Source organism: Triticum aestivum, chromosome 1B (genome assembly GCF_018294505.1).
Source record: "Triticum aestivum cultivar Chinese Spring chromosome 1B, IWGSC CS RefSeq v2.1, whole genome shotgun sequence".
NCBI classification, from domain to species: Eukaryota; Viridiplantae; Streptophyta; class Magnoliopsida; order Poales; family Poaceae; genus Triticum; species Triticum aestivum.
The window spans coordinates 141,082,591-141,099,364 of record NC_057795.1 but is presented as its reverse complement, the minus strand read 5'-3'; the positions used below and the strand labels follow the sequence as shown (position 1 = coordinate 141,099,364).

The following is a 16,774-nucleotide window of genomic DNA, read 5'->3' as shown; positions in this document are numbered from 1 at the left end:
GAAAAAGAAAATCATCAAGAGTACTGATCAGACTTTGACTCCTGCTGCTATTCTGTGTGAAGAGCACATTGATATGTCCAGCGATGACGATCTTGCAGATGATGCTCTTGAGCAACTGATCAAGAGCAAGGAAGAAGCTGAGATCTTCAACAACTTGCCTCTCTTTGACGTGGCAATCATCCATAACTTCATTCATGAGTGGTTTGACACACCAAATCTCAGCTTTGATGACTTGCAACTTCCCATTGGCCTCAGCGTCGCCTTCAATGGCGCCATTGCTTCTGAGCTAGCTATTGCTCAGCGCATCGTTGAACTGAAGCACAAGATTGACTATGAAAAGGCTTAGTTCAAGAAGCATGTGGCCACGCTCAACGTGCAAGATGTCAAGAACTTCAAGATCATGCTGCACGAGCTCAAAGAAGCCTTTCACAAGAAGCGTGAAGAAGCTCGAGGCTCCAAAGAGCGCGTGAAAAATCTGGCTGACAAGTGTGTGCTTGCCTACAATGAGGCTGAGAAGTGCAAGGCTCTTGGTCGTCCTGGCATCGACCCCAGGATGGCTGCAAAGAAGAAGAAATCGATTGTCCAATATGCACCTTCAAGGCAAGATGAACCTCGCATTGTCTTCCTAAGCAGCATGACTGGCTCGAAGCCAAAATTCACGTCAACCGCTTTAGAACAAAAGAAGACGAGGGATGCAGAGGCTGAAGCCAGAAAACGGAAAACCTCAGACGCCTCTGACGCTGCTCCCTCCAAGAAGAAGCGCAAGACCAAGAAAAATCGGGTTGCTCCCACAGAGCCCCTTGTTGTTGAACCCATCTCAGTGGTTTGTCCTGCATCTGCCACCCAAGAACTTCGAATGACTGTTCATGAGCCTGCTTCCACAGAGGCTCCTGAAGCTGAAGAGATTCCAGCAGTTGATCCCATCACTACTGAAGACATTGGTCACCATGAAAATGTTGAAGATGATGAAGTTCTTCCTCAAATTGAATACAATGTGGTATCATCGCCTGTTCTCACGAACAGCGAAATCATCAGCATTGGTCGTCCTCTGACGACAATTGCTCAGGATGCTTCATGGGCTGATCGCCCGCAACAACAAGACTCCCCCAGTACTCCCCAACAACAAGTCACACCATCCGTGCAAGTTGAAGAGGATGAGGACCTGCCTACTCCATCTCCAAAGGCATCGCCTGTATTACAAAGGCTTCGCAAAGGACCAAGGCCTCAAGTCCCTCTTCCGAGCGTTCCAGAAGGAGAAGTGCACCATCAACCTATTGCACGTCAAGTGTTTTCAGAAGCCACTCCAACTATGAATGTCTCCGTGTCTGAAGCCCCAGCTGCTGAAGACAATCCGGCTGCATCAGCCGATGACGAACTTCAAGAAGAACGTGTCCCTACTCCCCCCATTCCTGAAGAAGTTGTTCATGATGTGAACGTGTCTGTGCCTGACCCTCCAGCTCATCAAGTGTAGGTTAAAAACCTTGAGGCTGCCACCACCAACACCAATGAAGCCGATGACATAGTCATGGTTGGAGCTAATGTGGAGCCTGTCCCAAGCCCCATACCAGAAGTCAATGCTGAAAATGCTCCTGAAGCTTCTGTTGTGCAGCCCGAAGCCACTGTTGCTGCCACTGCTCCTGTTCCGCCACTAAGGCCCTATACAATTGAGCAAGCATACAACCATGGCGAGCTAATCACAGTAAGATGGCCTGTTCTGGTCCCTCCGCCTACTATCCCTAGTCCTCAGTTTGATTATCACATTGAGCATAGGCCTCAGGTCCAGAAGCCAAAGCCAAGACTGCCAAGGTTTCCAGGTACTGCCACATCTGTCAGGTCCTTCAATGCAAATGGCTTCAAAAGCCACAACACATTCTTTGACAGTTCAAAGAACCCCTACACAAAGCCAAGAATATCATCAGATCATTTCTGGAGTCATCAGCAGCGAAGCTATTACTCCTGTGTTCTGTATGATCAAGGGCGCATTTTCCCTCATATGCGCCTCGACACTGAAGCCATTGCTGGGCTGCCATGCTTAGAAGAAGCACTTGACTGTTTTCGTGATGTTGATCTACTCAGCTTTGTGACAGACAAAGAACATTGGAATGAAGAGCTATTGCTTCAATTCTATGCTACGCTCCACATTCGCGGTTATAACAGAGATACGAAGACATGGGTTCTCGAGTGGATGACAGTAAATGTTCATCATGAAGCCAAAGCTCTTGACATCATTGAGCTCATAGGCCTATCCACTCCAGGAGAGTTATATGAACATGGTTGTCAAAACCACCGCAATGCACTGGAGAGCATCTTCCATAAACCTGAACCCAATATGAGCCAAATGTTGAGCATGATGAAGTCATTGCCTCATGACGCTGAATACCCAAAGGAGTTCTTTGTTGATGACCTTGAGTATCTGCCGCGCACCATATATCACATCATCAGGCGGACTCTATGGCCTATCAAAGGACATTCATCAGCTGCAAAACTTGAAGGAGCCATGAAGACATTGGTCTTTTACATCCTCAATGGCATCAGCTTCAATGCGCAAGATTTCTTCATCAGGCAACTGGCTGCATCTGGATCTGACCTCTTCGGACTGAAATTCTATGCTCCATGGGTCATGCGCCTCATTAAGCAACATTCTGCTGTCAACTATCAACCCTCTGCTCGCAATCATGTGATCTTTCTACCAGAGGTTGATATGTCAGTTGAAGCCATATACCCTGAACCTGCCAAGAAGCCTCTTTGTCTTCAAAATGCTGAACATCAAAGCTTAACTCAGCCTATGGAAGGAGTCTAAGCTGTCACGCGTGTCTATCCGATGGCTGGAAACATTTGTCTACCTCATCGTGCGCCAACTGAAGCTACTGCAAGCACAATTGCTCAAAGGCCTCGGAAGCGCTCTCGGGTCCTGAATGACCGAGAACTTCTTGTGGCCCTGCAACAAAAACAAGATAAGCATCATTTTTGGCTCAAGCGTCAGATGCAAAGCCTCTTGGTGGATGTAAATCGCATTCGAAACCTTGCCACCAAGAATACATTTGTCACTCACGAAACTTGTCGGCGATCATGGAAGAGTTTGACCCTGCTCAGTGCTGAAGCAGATCTTCAAGACGATGGCTTCACTGAAAGATTCAAGTTAGACTCCACTCCTCCATGGAATGATGTCCTACGAAGAACTCCATCTCTTGAAGACTCTGACTATTCTTCCTCCGCGGCAACTGTAAATGCCAATGTGATCGATGATGAAGACGATGCTACTTCACCACCCCCTACTTCTGCACGCATCGACACTGCACCAAGTTCGTCTGCACCGCCAAACGACAACGACAACCCTGCTGCTTCAACTACTCCTCATGAGGATGAGTAGATGCTCTATGTCTTCAAACCTCATTACTGACAAAAGGGGGAGAAGCGTATGAGTTTGATAGTCTTCAAGCGGGTTCATATGGGCGGTTGCTTTATATTTTGCCTAGTGTTTACAACTCTTGCTTTTGATACATTTCGTTCTTTGAGCTGTAACACTTAAACTCGATGGTCGTCTGCTACTTATTTGCTCTTTCATGTGCGATGATAACTTCCGCACTTAGATCAATCCGCACTTAGATCATTTTGCAGACGTCCATTTTTCATTATGCATGTCATTCTCTTAGTTATATCATTTCGTGCATGATGAATTATCTTCATAAGTTGAAGTGGATCTCCACAAGTACAACCTTCCATGTGCATTTGCATTCCAAAAGCAAATTATTTATATGCACATCTTCAGGGGGTGCCCTTGCCACTTATGAAGACAATACACTATCCTTTACAATTTCACATACTTCTTTACCCTTGAAAACTTCAACCAGTTTGTCATCAATCACCAAAAAGGGGGAGATTGTAAGTGCATCTAGTGCCACCCCTAGTTGGTTTTGGAGTATTGACGACAAAGTTGGTTGAGGGACTAATGCGTTTGTGAGAATTGCAGGATAACGCAAGAAGTGTCCCTCATTGATTCGGTTTACCTACCGGAGATGACCCCTAAAAATGTATGAAGACATTGAAGACAATGGTGGTGTCTGAAGATATTCACACTGAAGTCTATGACATGAGAAGACATTGAGTGAAGACTATGGAGCGCGAAGACTGAGTTGTTTCGTTGTTTCCTTTTCTTCTTTGTTGAGGCATAGGAACCACCGTACTGTTAAGTGGGGTCCAAGTGAACAAAGTCAGAGTGACTGAAGTGATTCTCAACCCAAATCCTATGTCTTCGAGCGAAGACAATGAGAGAAAATCTTATCCAGAGCTGGATGAGTCAGCTTTGCTTGTAGCCCAAGTAAAGTTGTCGTGTGTGTTTGAAATATGACCGTTGGAACACGTGTCAGTTCCTTAGTGACCCAGGGTCATTTCAGACATATCAGGTCGGGTTGCCTTGTGGCTATAAATAGCCCACCCCCTACACCATAAATTGGTGGCTGCTCAGAGTGAGTTTACGGCTTTTGTCGTTTTGAGAGCAACCCACCTCGAAGCCTTTGAGGGAGAAATCCTTGCGAGGACAAAGCCCAAACACCCAGAGCCAAAGAGTGTTAGGCATCACTGAAGTCTTTCTGTCTGTGTGACCTGAAGACTTATTACACTTGAGGACTGTGTATCCTCCAGCCGGTTAGGCGTCGCGTTCTGAGCATCCAAGAGTCATTGTGGATTGCCGGTGAACGAAGTCTGTGAAGGTTCGGAAGTCTACCTTGAAGACTTACCAGAGTGATTGGGCGAGGACTCTGTGTCCTTAGCTCAAGGGGAATAAGGTGAAGACGCGGTCTTCTGAGTTGAATCTCAGCCTCCCTAACCAGACGTACAGTTGTCACAGCAACTGGAACTGGTCCAACAAATCCTGTGTCTTCATCAAGTGACTGGTTCTATCCCTTCCCTCCTTTAATTTGAGTTTGTCTCCGTGAAGTCATTGCTTATTTGTCTTATCTGTTTGACTTCATTGCTTGACTACTATCGTTGATTGGCTTCATACTATCTTCCATCCTGATCCTTACTACCTAGCTGCTATTAGTCTTTGAACGTTCACATTATTGCATACTTGACTATGGTTTGCTTGTTGTAGTTTATCTTCCGCTGCATATCTTGTTTGTCTTCGAAACTTCCACGTTTTGAAGACTTTGATAAAAATCGCCTATTCACCCCCCCCCCCTCTAGTCGATAACTAGCACTTTCAGCAAGTCCCCTGATCAGTGGCACTTGCTCAAGAGCAAGTTCCACTGATCAGGATTTGCCCAAGAGGAAGTGCCAATGATAAGTGGCATTTGACAAAGAGTTTGTGCACTGATCAGTAGCATTTGCTCTTAGGCAAATGTATCTGATCAATGCCATTTGTTGTAGTGCTAGTGCAACTGATCAGTGGCATTTGCAGAAGAGCTAATGCCACTGATCAGTGGTTGTTCATTTTACAAGCACCTCTAATACTTGTCATCTAACCTGACAAGATATTGAAGAGTGATTGGGACGTGGCGGGTGGATGAGCTTAGGTGGTGGCCGAAGTTGAGGGTGCCGAGGATCTCATCCCCACGAATAGGTGGCTCAAGAGGGTGGACCTGCCTGGCAGGGTCGCCTTCATAAGACTGCCTCGTTCAAGGGGACGATCTCCGAGGACCGGCCACGCGGAGGGGGCCCGGGAGCCGCTGCGCTTCTACCAGCATATCAAGGATGCCGAAGACCTCGCCATTCTCGTCATCCCTCGCAAGTTCATGGAGGTGATGAACGAGTGGCTAGTCATCAAGCAGCTCCCGCGCGTGGTCAGGCTGTTGGCGAACAAGTGGTGCGAGTTCTGGGTGCAGGTCCAGAACTTCGAGGGGCACATGGTGCTTGACCGGGGCTGGAACTACTTCTGCCACCGCCACCGGATCGTCCGTGGCGACCTCCTCGTTGTGCGCATCTCAGGACTCGGCCTGAAGGTCCAAATCTACAACCACGACTCCTCGATCATGTGCAGGTTTCGTTGCAGCAAGCACAGCTGCGTTGGTGACATTGAGCATGCAATGTAGTTAATTTAGGTGTTAGTGTTGATCTTGTTATGGTCTGTGGCTAGAACTTATGGTACTTGTGTTGTGAACTTGTTAATATTTTGGCCAGGAGCAGCACCCTGGCGTGGAGCAGGGAAGGTGGACCCCCCTGCTGTTCATCTAAGTAGTTTGCTGTCATTTCCCTTGCTTGCTTTGTTTGATCTCATTTGGTTGCTTGTTTTGTTTGTTGTCAGTGCTTGCCTCTTTGATCTGCTATCAGTTGTGCTCGCTGTTGTGCTGATCATGCGGTGGTAAGGCCACCACATTTGAATGGGGTGAGCAGAACACACACGCCGTTTGCAACCAAACAACTGAAGTTTGCATCTGCTCACACCCTAAGCACAAAAACGGCAACCAAACAATAGGGGGTAAGTGCCCTTTCATGCGATGCAGGCAACCAAACAGGTTGCATCTGCTGCATATGAGGCTACATATGAAGAACCAGGCTGGCTGGAGATGGACATGCAATGTGGGTACTGTAGCGAACTGCAACCAAACATGCCCCAAATGTTTCTTGTCCAGCTAGCTAGAAAGCATGAAGTTAATTCAACATTTTTCTATGATTTCATTGTGAGTGATGAAGGTCAGTTAATGTATGTGGTCTGGGCAGATGCCACGAGTAGGAAGAAGTACAAACATTTTAGTAGTGTGGCATCCTTTCATTCTACATATACTACTAACCTGTATGACAATGATCTTTGCACCATTTACAGGATTTAGTCATCACTTACAAAGTGTGTCCTTTGGTGCTACATTCTACTAGTAGTGACAAGCGCCTGGGATTGAATCCTTAGTCCTGCTTTAATTATTAGCCAGTCGGCTAGTTCTTCCTAGCTACCGGTTCATCTTCTTCATCTAACAGCCGATGAACTCTGCTCGCCGTTGCTCATTTGGGATTGGGAACCCTGCAGTTGCAGCGGATCTCGCCGGCGGATCCCGCTGGCAACGGTATGCTCCCCATCTTCACCATGGACGCGCCGAAGTCCGAGAAGAACTGCTCGCCGTCGTCACTGTACGTCTGCACCAGCGCCTTGGTGGTGCTGGCGACCACGTTCTCGTCGGCGGAGAAGAGGCCCTGGTCGGAGGACAGGAGGCCCTTCTTGTTCAGCAGGTTGTGGTAGTACTGCTTGTCGAACACGTCCGCGAAGCTGACGTCCAGCGTGGTGGTCTGGTTGCCATCGCCACCGGTGCAGAGCTTCTGCAGGTTGGCGGCCATGGTGGCGTCCAGCGTCGGGTTTGCCGAGCTCTTGGTGGACGCCAGCCGGTCGCTGAACAGCACGCACCGGGCTCGCCCGATCGTGTGGGCACCTGTTGGTTTTGACGTTCAGAATTTAGGTCATGTTCTACGACAAAATAGAGTTTTTCATTCTGCACTCCATTCCATAAGATGAGGTCAGCTGTATGATAACTGGCCTGTGAAAAATTTGTGACAGTCTGCATGTGACGGATGAAGTTTCAGAACTATATCTTCCTTCTGCTCTTAGTTAAGCATGGCCATACTGTCACTGTTTCGTTTTCAGGGATGTAATTCTAGTTGTGCACTTCCGTGGAGGTAGTTAGTTTTGTTATTACTGTGGAAACTGTTACCTGACAGGACCACCACGTCTTTCGTGTCGAGGTCGACATCGGCAAACTTCTTTACGATGGAGCTGATCGGTTCGAACGGCGAGGGCAGGCCGTTGGCAGCTCCTGACTGATTCGCCTTCAGACCGTCCCTTCTCCCCAGAAGAACATTATAGTAAGGCCCTCCACGGCGGCGATGCCCCGGCCCTCCCCGCCCTCCCTCCCGTCCTCTCCCGCTCCTCGCGCGGACGGCGTGCGGTGGGCGGATGTGGCTGCGGAGGAGGACCTCGCGGATGCCGTCGCAGCTGCGGCCAGCGTTCTCCTCCTTCCCCAGCGTTTCGGTGACCGGTTGGCGGAGGCTGTCGCCGCGGCTCCCCCCACGGCTCCACTGGCCGGTGAGGCGATTCCCTCTCCTGGTTTCCTCCGCGCGGACCCTCCGCCGTTCCCCTCCCTGCTCCCCCCTCCCCGTCCTTTGCAGCATGGTGGCTCCCGCCCGCTTGCACCACCTTCCCCATCTCCCCCTGGCGCTGGCAACAGTGCTAGTCGTCAGGGACGTGGGCCCGGTCCTTGAATTGGGGGGTGGCCGGACGGGCCGATCTCGGGGCAGCGGCGATCTCGTGGCGGCGCTTTGCTGGCGTTCGTCGACCTCCACGGCTGGAATTGCCTCCTCCCGGCTTGGCTCCGCCCACCGCATTTTGTGGGGGCCCAAAGTTCCAGGCTTTCCGGCCAATCGCGGTTGTGCCACTCTCCCCTCCGGCGCCGGCGGCGCTGCGGACGCAGGTGGGAACCCTTCCCTCCCCCCACGCGCCTTCGTGTGTTGGGTTGGGCCGACGTGGGCCTTGTGGGCCGTCCACGTCGGGGGGTCTCCTTCCCTCCCCCTGGCCCTCCTCGGTTGGGCCGGCCCATGCTGGGCCTCGTGGGCCTCCCCTCGATCCTGGCCCATCCCAGCTTCCCTCCTTAGGGTTTTCGCTGGCCGCTGGCCCCCCGCCCCAGCCCCGTCCCGCACCCTTCTCGCCGCCACCCCTCCTCCTCCTCGCGTCCTCCCCTGCGTCGCCCTCGCCATCGGTCGAGTCTCGTATCCCGCCCCTCGCCTCCGTCTACCTGCCTCCCATGGCCCGCGATGCCGGTGATGGCGAGCCGCGCCCAAAGCGCCACGCGCCGGGCCGCGATGTGGCGCCTCGCCCGTCGCCAGACGGCTTCCATCGGGAGGCCGAGCTCCGGGACGCGTTGGTGCGCGACAAGGCGGCCGCGCCATCCGAGGGTGGCGACTGGCGCTCATCCCGCCACCGGGACCGTTCCCCCTCCTCCTGGCGTGGCCGCGTCCGGGATCGGGACCGCCCGTCCCCCCGCCGCTCCCGTTCACCGCCCCGGTCTGGCCGGTCGGAGGCCTCCCCCCCTCGGCGCTACGACCCTCCTGGACGCCAAGCCCAGTTTCCTCCGGCCGGCCCCAACAACGGCGGCAACCGCAATGGGCGCGGCGCTTTCGCTAAGAAGAAGAAGAAGCGCGGAGCGCAATCTCAGCTCGGGGGTCCGGCCTCCTCGGTCACTCACCCGCCTGTTGCGGCTGCTCCTCCGCCTGCCGTGTCGGCGGCCACCTGCTTCAACTGCGGGGTGGCCGGACACTGCCAGGTCGAGTGTACCCAGCCTTTGGCCTGCTCCCGCTGCTCGCGGACTGATCATCCTGTCGCGCTGTGCCCCGACCACCAGCCCATTGGAGCCCCGGGGTTGTTCGGTTATGCGCTTGACGATCTGGGCTTCTTCCAGATGGACCTCCCCGAGACCCGGGCCGCTCCGCCCATGTCCGCGCTCATCTCTGTCATGGATAGCAAGACGGCGTCCTCGGCCATCATCTCCGACGAGCTTCGCCACCTGTTCAACCCGGACTGGGATTGGGAGGTCACCCCAATCTCAGACCGGGAATTCATGGTGATCTTCCCCGACCCCGTGAGCCTTCGGTATGGCACTCACAGCGCCAGACTCACGCTCGCCCTCAACCAGCTCTCAGTTCGCATCTTGGTCCCCTCGGTGGACCCTCTCGCCGTGGCCACCCTGTCTACGGTTTGGGTGCAAATTCGTGGGCTCCCGGCTCCTGCCCGCGATGAGGGTGTTCTGCGGGGCTTGTCCCGCCTGTTGGGCAAGTTTGTGGCAGTGGACGGTGCGTCTCTGCCCAAGGGCCCGGCGGTGCGGTTACAGGTTAAATCCCCCGATCCCTCCAAGCTCAAGACGACGATTCGCATGTTCTTCAACGATGTCGGATACGACCTGCACGTTTCCGTTGAGGGTGGGACTCCCATTGATCCCCTCAACCCGGAGGCGGGAGGCGATGCCGCTCCTGGATCTGGTGGGGGTGCTGCCGCTCCGGGCTCCCCTCGGGATCCCCATCGCCGCTCCCCCCGCGCTGAGGGCTCTGGCGACGTCTCGTCCGATTCAGAGGATGATAGGCCCCCTGCTGGCTCCTCCCACCCCTCGACCACTCACAGCATGGGTCTCGGCACTTCCGATGTCGACCCTGCAGACAACTGTGAGGACATCGCGGCGTTCGCGGCCATGCTCGACGAGGCCGCCACCCTCCCTCCTGGCGCTACTCTTCCTCCACCCTTCCTGCCTCCGATGTCCGTCTCGGAGGAGGAAGAGAGCGAGGCCAGCCGGGGCAGCATGGAGGTTCATCCTCCGTCCTCCCCGAGGCTGGTGTCCCCGATGCCCGGCCGGGAGGACTTCTTGGAGCCGTCACCCCCTCAGTCTCCGGTGGCTCCTCCCCTTCCCCCGTCGGCCTGGCTTCCCAGATCTCGGGGCCGCCCTCGCTCGGCCTCTACCCCGGTTTCCTCTGCCGGGAAGAGTGCCAGGCTTGGGGCGGCGTTGGGTCTTCCTGGGGCGTCCCCGACCACGGTGGAGAAGGCTTCGCGACGTGCTGCTATCCGCAACCTTGATCCAGGTACGTCTGCCTCCCAAGCCCCCTGCTCTGATTCCGATGATTTATGTTATGCATCCTTCTCCGCTCTTGCCGGGGTCCCTCTTGGGCACCCTGCCAAGGTAGCGGCTGATTCGGCCATTGTGTTCCGTGGCGAGAAGGGTCTGGCCCTTGAGCAGCTTGCGTCCCTCCAGGCTAAAGAAATCCTGGAGGGCCACCTCGCAGCCACTAGGGCCCGCGAGGCGGCAGCAACCGCGGAGGCCCCCACCGCTCCACCTCGCCGTCCACGTGGCCGTGCCCCCCCGGGGCCGATCTTGGTGAGGTTCGTGGCCGTACTCGATCCCGCACTGCTCAACTCCGCCGGGCTCTTAGCGCTGCTTCCACTGTTGGGTCCAGGGAGGACCCATTAGGCGAGTGATCATGCGTGCTCTTTTTTGGAACCTGCGGGGCTTCGGTCACGATGGCCGCCGCAGGCAGCTCATAGAGTATATGCGTGAGGAAGCCATTGATGTGGCGGCGATTCAAGAAACAATGCGCACTGACTTCTCTCTAGTGGAACTTGAGCGCCTTAGTAGACATCTCTTCGCCTGGCACTGGTTGCCATCTAGTGGGGTGACCGGGCACTCCGGTGGCATCCTTTTAGGTGTGAAGGATGCCACCTTTGAGGTGGGCTCCATGGACTGTGGATCCCACTTTGTTAGTATGGAGGTCTGGGAACGTGACGTAAACTTCAAATGGGAGATCATAGTGGTCTATGGTCCGGCCGATCACAGTCGCTCCGCCGCCTTCCTGGCAGAGCTCCATGCCAAGATCTCCTCTGCGACCCTCCCGGTTGTGGTTGGAGGCGACTTCAACCTCCTTCGATCCTCAGAGGAGAAGAATAATGCTCGGGTGGATCTAGCCGAGATGTGACGTTTCAATGATTGGGTCGCGGATTTGGGTCTCCATGAGTTAGACAGGGTCGGGGCGCGTTTTACCTGGACTAACCGACAGGTCTCCCCGACCCTTAGCGTGCTTGACCGGGTGTTTATCTCCCCGGACTGGGAACTTCGGTTCCCTTTGGCATCCCTTCAGGCCATTACCCGTATTGGTTCTGACCACGTTCCCCTCCTCCTAGCTTCTATGGATGAACGGCCGCGCCCTCCTCCGCGGTTCCGCTTCGAGAACTTCTGGCTTTGGCAACCTAACTTTCTGGACGCGGTCCAAGAGCACTGGGTCTCGGCTCGCGCTGAGCCCCATAGACAGATGTCTATTCTTGATGAATGGCATCACTTATCCAAACGATCCTGACAGTTCATGAAGGGATGGGGGCGAACATCGGGAGAGATCTTCGGGTGCATAAGGCGTCTCTCCTGGAGGAGATCCGGACCCTTGACCTTCGCGTTGACGTCACCGAGATCTCCGCGGAGGAATGGATGCATAGATATAACTTGGAGGACTCCCTTATGGAGATATACTCCAAGGAGGAGGAGTTCTGGCGCCAACGCGGCTCCATTAACTGGGTACTATTTGGGGATGCCAACACTGCCTACTTTCAGGCCATCGCCAATGGCCGGAGGCGACGTTGCTCCATCCCTCTCCTCTGGGAGGGTGGATAGTTGTTTCAAGACCCTTAGGCTATTCGCCTGCTAGTTGACGACTTTTACAAGTCTCTATTTCAGGGTCGGCAGCGGAATGGTGTCGCCCTAGCTGACCATTTCTGGTCACGTGACCAACAGATTTTCCCCACCGAAAATGCAATCCTGTTAGCCCCCTTCGATGTTACGGAAGTGGAGACCCTTGTTAAAGCTATGAACCCGACGTCGGCCCCTGGCCCCGATGGCCTGCCGGTTCGCTTTTTCCAGCCCTTCTGGCCGATGGTCAAGGATATCATCCTCGACCTGTTTAGCGAGCTCTCTAAGGGTACCTTAGATATGTCCCGGCTTAACTACGGGATTATCTCCTTGATCCCCAAGGTACCGGGAGCGGCAGACATTAGACAATTCCGCCCCATCACAGTCCTAAATGTGATCTTTCGGATCCTCGCTAAAGGGTACGCCTCTAGGGCGGCCTTTGTCGCTCCCCGGATTCATCATCCGAACCAGTCAGCCTTCACGAAAGGGAGATTTATCTTAGATGGGATTCTTGTTCTTCATGAGATTATCCATGAGGTTAAGAGCAAACACCTTCGTGCGGTCTTCTTCAAGATCGATTTCCATAAAGCCTATGATACGGTGCACTGGTCCTTCCTTCGGGAAGTGTTGCTGAAGCGTGGCTTTGACCCCCACTGGGTAGCACGGGTAATGCAATTAGTTACGAGTGGCCGGATAGCAGTTAACATCAATGGGGAGGTTGGCCCATACTTCATGACTGGCCAAGGGGTACGGCAGGGCGACCCGATCTCCCCATTCCTTTTCAACCTTGTGGTTGATGCGCTCGCCTCCATTCTGGATTTGGCCAAGCATGCGGGTCACATTAGGGGGATTTGCCCTCATCTGGTGACACCTGGGGGTCTAACCCATCTCTAGTACGCGGACGACACCATTATGATGGTCGAGGGATCTGATGAGGATATCCAGAACCTTAAATTCCTCCTCCTCTGCTTCCAGGAGATGTCGGGCCTCAAAATAAACTTTGCCAAGAGCGAGGTAATGGTCATGGGATATTCCCAAAGGGAGGCCCAGCGGATTGCTAATCGTCTGAATTGCCGCTTGGGCTCCTTCCCGACGACTTATCTTGGCGTGCCCCTTAGCGATGCACGACTCCTGGAAAAGGATTTCCGCCCAATAGTCGCCAAGCTCCAACCTAGAATGGATCCTTGGCAAGGGAGATGGCTTTCTAAAGCCGCTTCGAGTGATTCTGATGAACTCCTCCCTTATTAGCCTACTGATGTATATAATGGGATTCTATAGCCTTCATGAATCCCTTCATCAGGAAATTACCAAACTGCTTTCCCGCTTCTTTTGGGAAGGAGAGAACAATAAGCAGAAGTACCATATGGTCAAATGGTCTGAGATCTGCAAACCTAAGGACCAGGGAGGCTTGGGAGTCATCTCCTCCAAGCGTATGAACATTGCCCTCCTGTCCAAATGGCTTTGGCGGATCCAGACGGAGGAGGGTGGCCTGTGGCTTCAGATTATTCGTAGGAAGTACCTTCGTGGGCAACCACTCGCGTTTGCCTCTAGGGCTGGAGGATCCCAATTCTGGCAATCGGTGATATCTTTGCTTCCGGTCCTACGCATTGGGACCTCCATCCAGATAGGCTCTGGATCTGCCACCCTCTTTTGGCTGGACCGATGGGCGGGACCCGCCCCTTTGCAGAGCGTTTTTACGTGTTATTTTCTATCTGTGTTCGCCCACAGATCTCTGTGGCTGCGGCGTTAGAGAACCTAAGTGCGATTGCCTTTCGTCGCACCTTCGGGGCGATCGAACTTGAGCAATGGGACGAGTTACTAGAATGCATTGCCCTTCATCCTCCTTCTATGGAACCGGATTCGCTATCCTGGTACCTCGAGCCAAGCGGTAGATTTTCGACTAGATCCCTGTACCAGGCGATTGTGCCTACGCCTGGTCCAGTGGAGCTCACGGTGCTCTGGGAGATCAAACTCCCCCTAAAGATCCGTATATTCTTATGGCAATGGGTTAGAGGACGCCTCCCCTCGGGCACTGAGGTCCGTAAGCGTAATGGACCCGGGGACGGTCTTTGCCCCATTTGTCTGGTTCCGGAAGACTGCAACCACATCTTCTTCCGGTGCCCGGCGGCGCAGTTTTTATGGAGCTGCTTTCGGGAGGTAGTTGGAGGCACATGGTGCCATGACAACCTACCGGATTTGTTCGGGGAGGCCCTCCGGCTTCCCGGGTCCAGGCGCGCCCCTATTTGGGTCGCGCTAGGCACCCTTGCCTGGTCCCTTTGGTGTACCCGCAATAAATTAGTCGTCGAACGAGTGATTCCATCCCGTGTGACTGATGTGATCTACAAAATGTGTGGCCTCCTGCAGCTTTGGAGACCGCTTAGTAAGCGGAGCGATCGAGCCGTCATCGACAGCATCATGGCGGGTCTTCGTGCCTCGGCGGCGTCCTTTGCTCCTCCTCGGCCACCTCCACCGCCCCCTCCTAAGCCAGATTAGCGCCTCCGAGTACTCTTTTGGGGTTTGTCTTGCTGTGCCCCCAGCATGATTCTATGACTTATTGTACTGTAACTTGATGTTGGATGCTTGATGTTGGATGCTTGGTGGTTGCTTTATAATATAAAGCGGGGGGAAACCCTTTTTCGTTAAAGCAGTGCATAGTTAGTCAATACTTTGTATGACAAGCTGAATGTATCTGACAAAATGGAGCATAAGATGTAAGATGCTCACAAAGAGTACTCCATAGCCAGCTGCAAGGGCTACAACGTCAGCACAGGACACCACCCCGGGGCACATGTTCTCGAGGTCAGCCTTGATTGCGTCGATGACCTCGTACCCTCTGACAGAGTTCATGTTGGGTAGTGCAAATTTCTCGCCATCAGCACCATCCAGCAAGATTGAACCATCACAGCCCTGGACACATCACAACATTTTTTTTCAGTAACTGCAACACAACAGTAGATGGACAGCAACATAACATTCATAGTAAGTTCAGAAGAAACTTGAGGTACATTGACAAAGCAGTCATGGAAATGAAGCCTAAGAAGGGAGGCCCCCATTCTCAGCTCTTCCCTCATGGCTGAAAACACGTGCTGCTGGACGATGTTGTACACTCCGGGGCACGTCCAGTCATAGAAATTGCTGCTTAACTTGTCGCACCTCGCGTCTCCGGTTACAAGGCAGAGCACAAGAACTGAGCACACCAGGAGCAACTTGTTGCAGTGAGAGTGCTTCATGTCTTAACACTTACAGTCTCACTTACTAGCTACACTGTCTTTGAGACTTGGGACTGCCTGCATAGTTCGCGGTTTTTGGCTTGCTCTTATAGACGGTTAAAGTGGTGAATATCGGTTCCGGGACGACAAGTCGTCATGATAGTGGTGCGGCTGCGCATGCGCCGATCTTCTCCTGTTACCAAACATTTTTGTGCCAAAACAGCACATTCTGAAAATAGCAATTGGCTGCAACTGTGAAGTCACTAGTGTGATGGTGCTGCACTTAGCATGCTTCCGTTGCCTTTTTGTCTCAAGTCCAAGGTGTAGTGGTCTAGTGGAGACCCAACCATAGGAAATTGTAATGTATTGCATGCAGTTTCGTGTGCGGATTGGGCCGCCTTCATTATCTCGCTCGGTGATGCAGAGCCTGGTGGTAATAAAATCATTCTCTCTCCGAGGAAAAAAAATATCTCTGTGCATTGTGGGGAAATTTATTAATCCTGTGATCATTCAGGCAAGGTTTTCAACGATAGCTGAGTTGCAAATGGTGCCGTGAAGTGCATCTCCATTTACAGTGGATTACACAGTTCAGTGAATGTGATGGTGCTTCAAGTCAAACTTAATATAGATCAGTTTATTTAGTCACAGTGCTATCCGTATAGACTGGCATTACAGCAGAAAACTCGAACACGGATTTAGGTACGCGTAATCAGTTAGTTTTCGAGAACATGCAGGACAACCGAATTAAATTTGAGCTTGTTAACACACAGCACATGTTTTTTGATGATTGATTAATTTCTAATCCTTTTATGTCTCAGTTTGTTGTTTAGTTATGAACTTATGATCCTGTAAGAATTAAATCCACTTCATGATTTTGTGCAAAAGAATTCGAACTGAATGTGTTTAGATCTTTTGGAGCTTGATATACAACCTGCGAGTATCTGTATTTTGCTGGCGTTTAACACTTTCAAACCAACTTATTGATTATTTGTAGAGACAGTGCAACAAATACTGATTAATTGCTTGTATGAGTATCTATATAGAGGCAAAATACTTTTTTTCGATAAAGAGAGGAAAAATTCTTGGTTGCTACCATCTAAGCATCGAATACCAATGAACACAAGGCACAAATTGAAGTCCACATAACTTCTTTAAAATTAACATTTTAAAAGAATTCATGCTCAGATCTACAGTTGATCAAATAATTTAAGAAGCAAATTAAAAAAGTCCAGCATTGGAATATCTTGTGTATAGAACATTTTTCTTTTTAAAAAACTGACTGCTATTGCCTGTTCAAAATTTGAGTCCTCCACGATAGCTCCCGCATCACCTCTCCTATGTTACACGGCAGCCCTCGGCCTCTTTCCTTGTAGAGTCCTTCTCTTGCTGATTTTCCCTCCCCGCCACCGGACAAAACCGTTGCAACAACGGCCA

The 16,774-nt window shown here is 52.3% G+C and overlaps 1 protein-coding gene across 1 annotated transcript; it reads right to left on the bottom strand.

Moving 5' to 3' along the window:
- Positions 1-6,933: 6,933 nt before the first annotated feature.
- On the bottom strand, positions 6,934-15,361 carry LOC123088281 (peroxidase N-like). The gene is made up of 4 exons (XM_044510479.1): positions 15,137-15,361; positions 14,855-15,038; positions 7,635-7,799; positions 6,934-7,355 (listed from the first exon to the last, which is right to left on the bottom strand). Exons 1-4 carry the CDS (start codon positions 15,359-15,361, stop codon positions 6,934-6,936), a joined length of 996 nt encoding a protein of 331 aa, XP_044366414.1.
- Between the last annotated feature and the right edge of the window lie 1,413 nt (positions 15,362-16,774).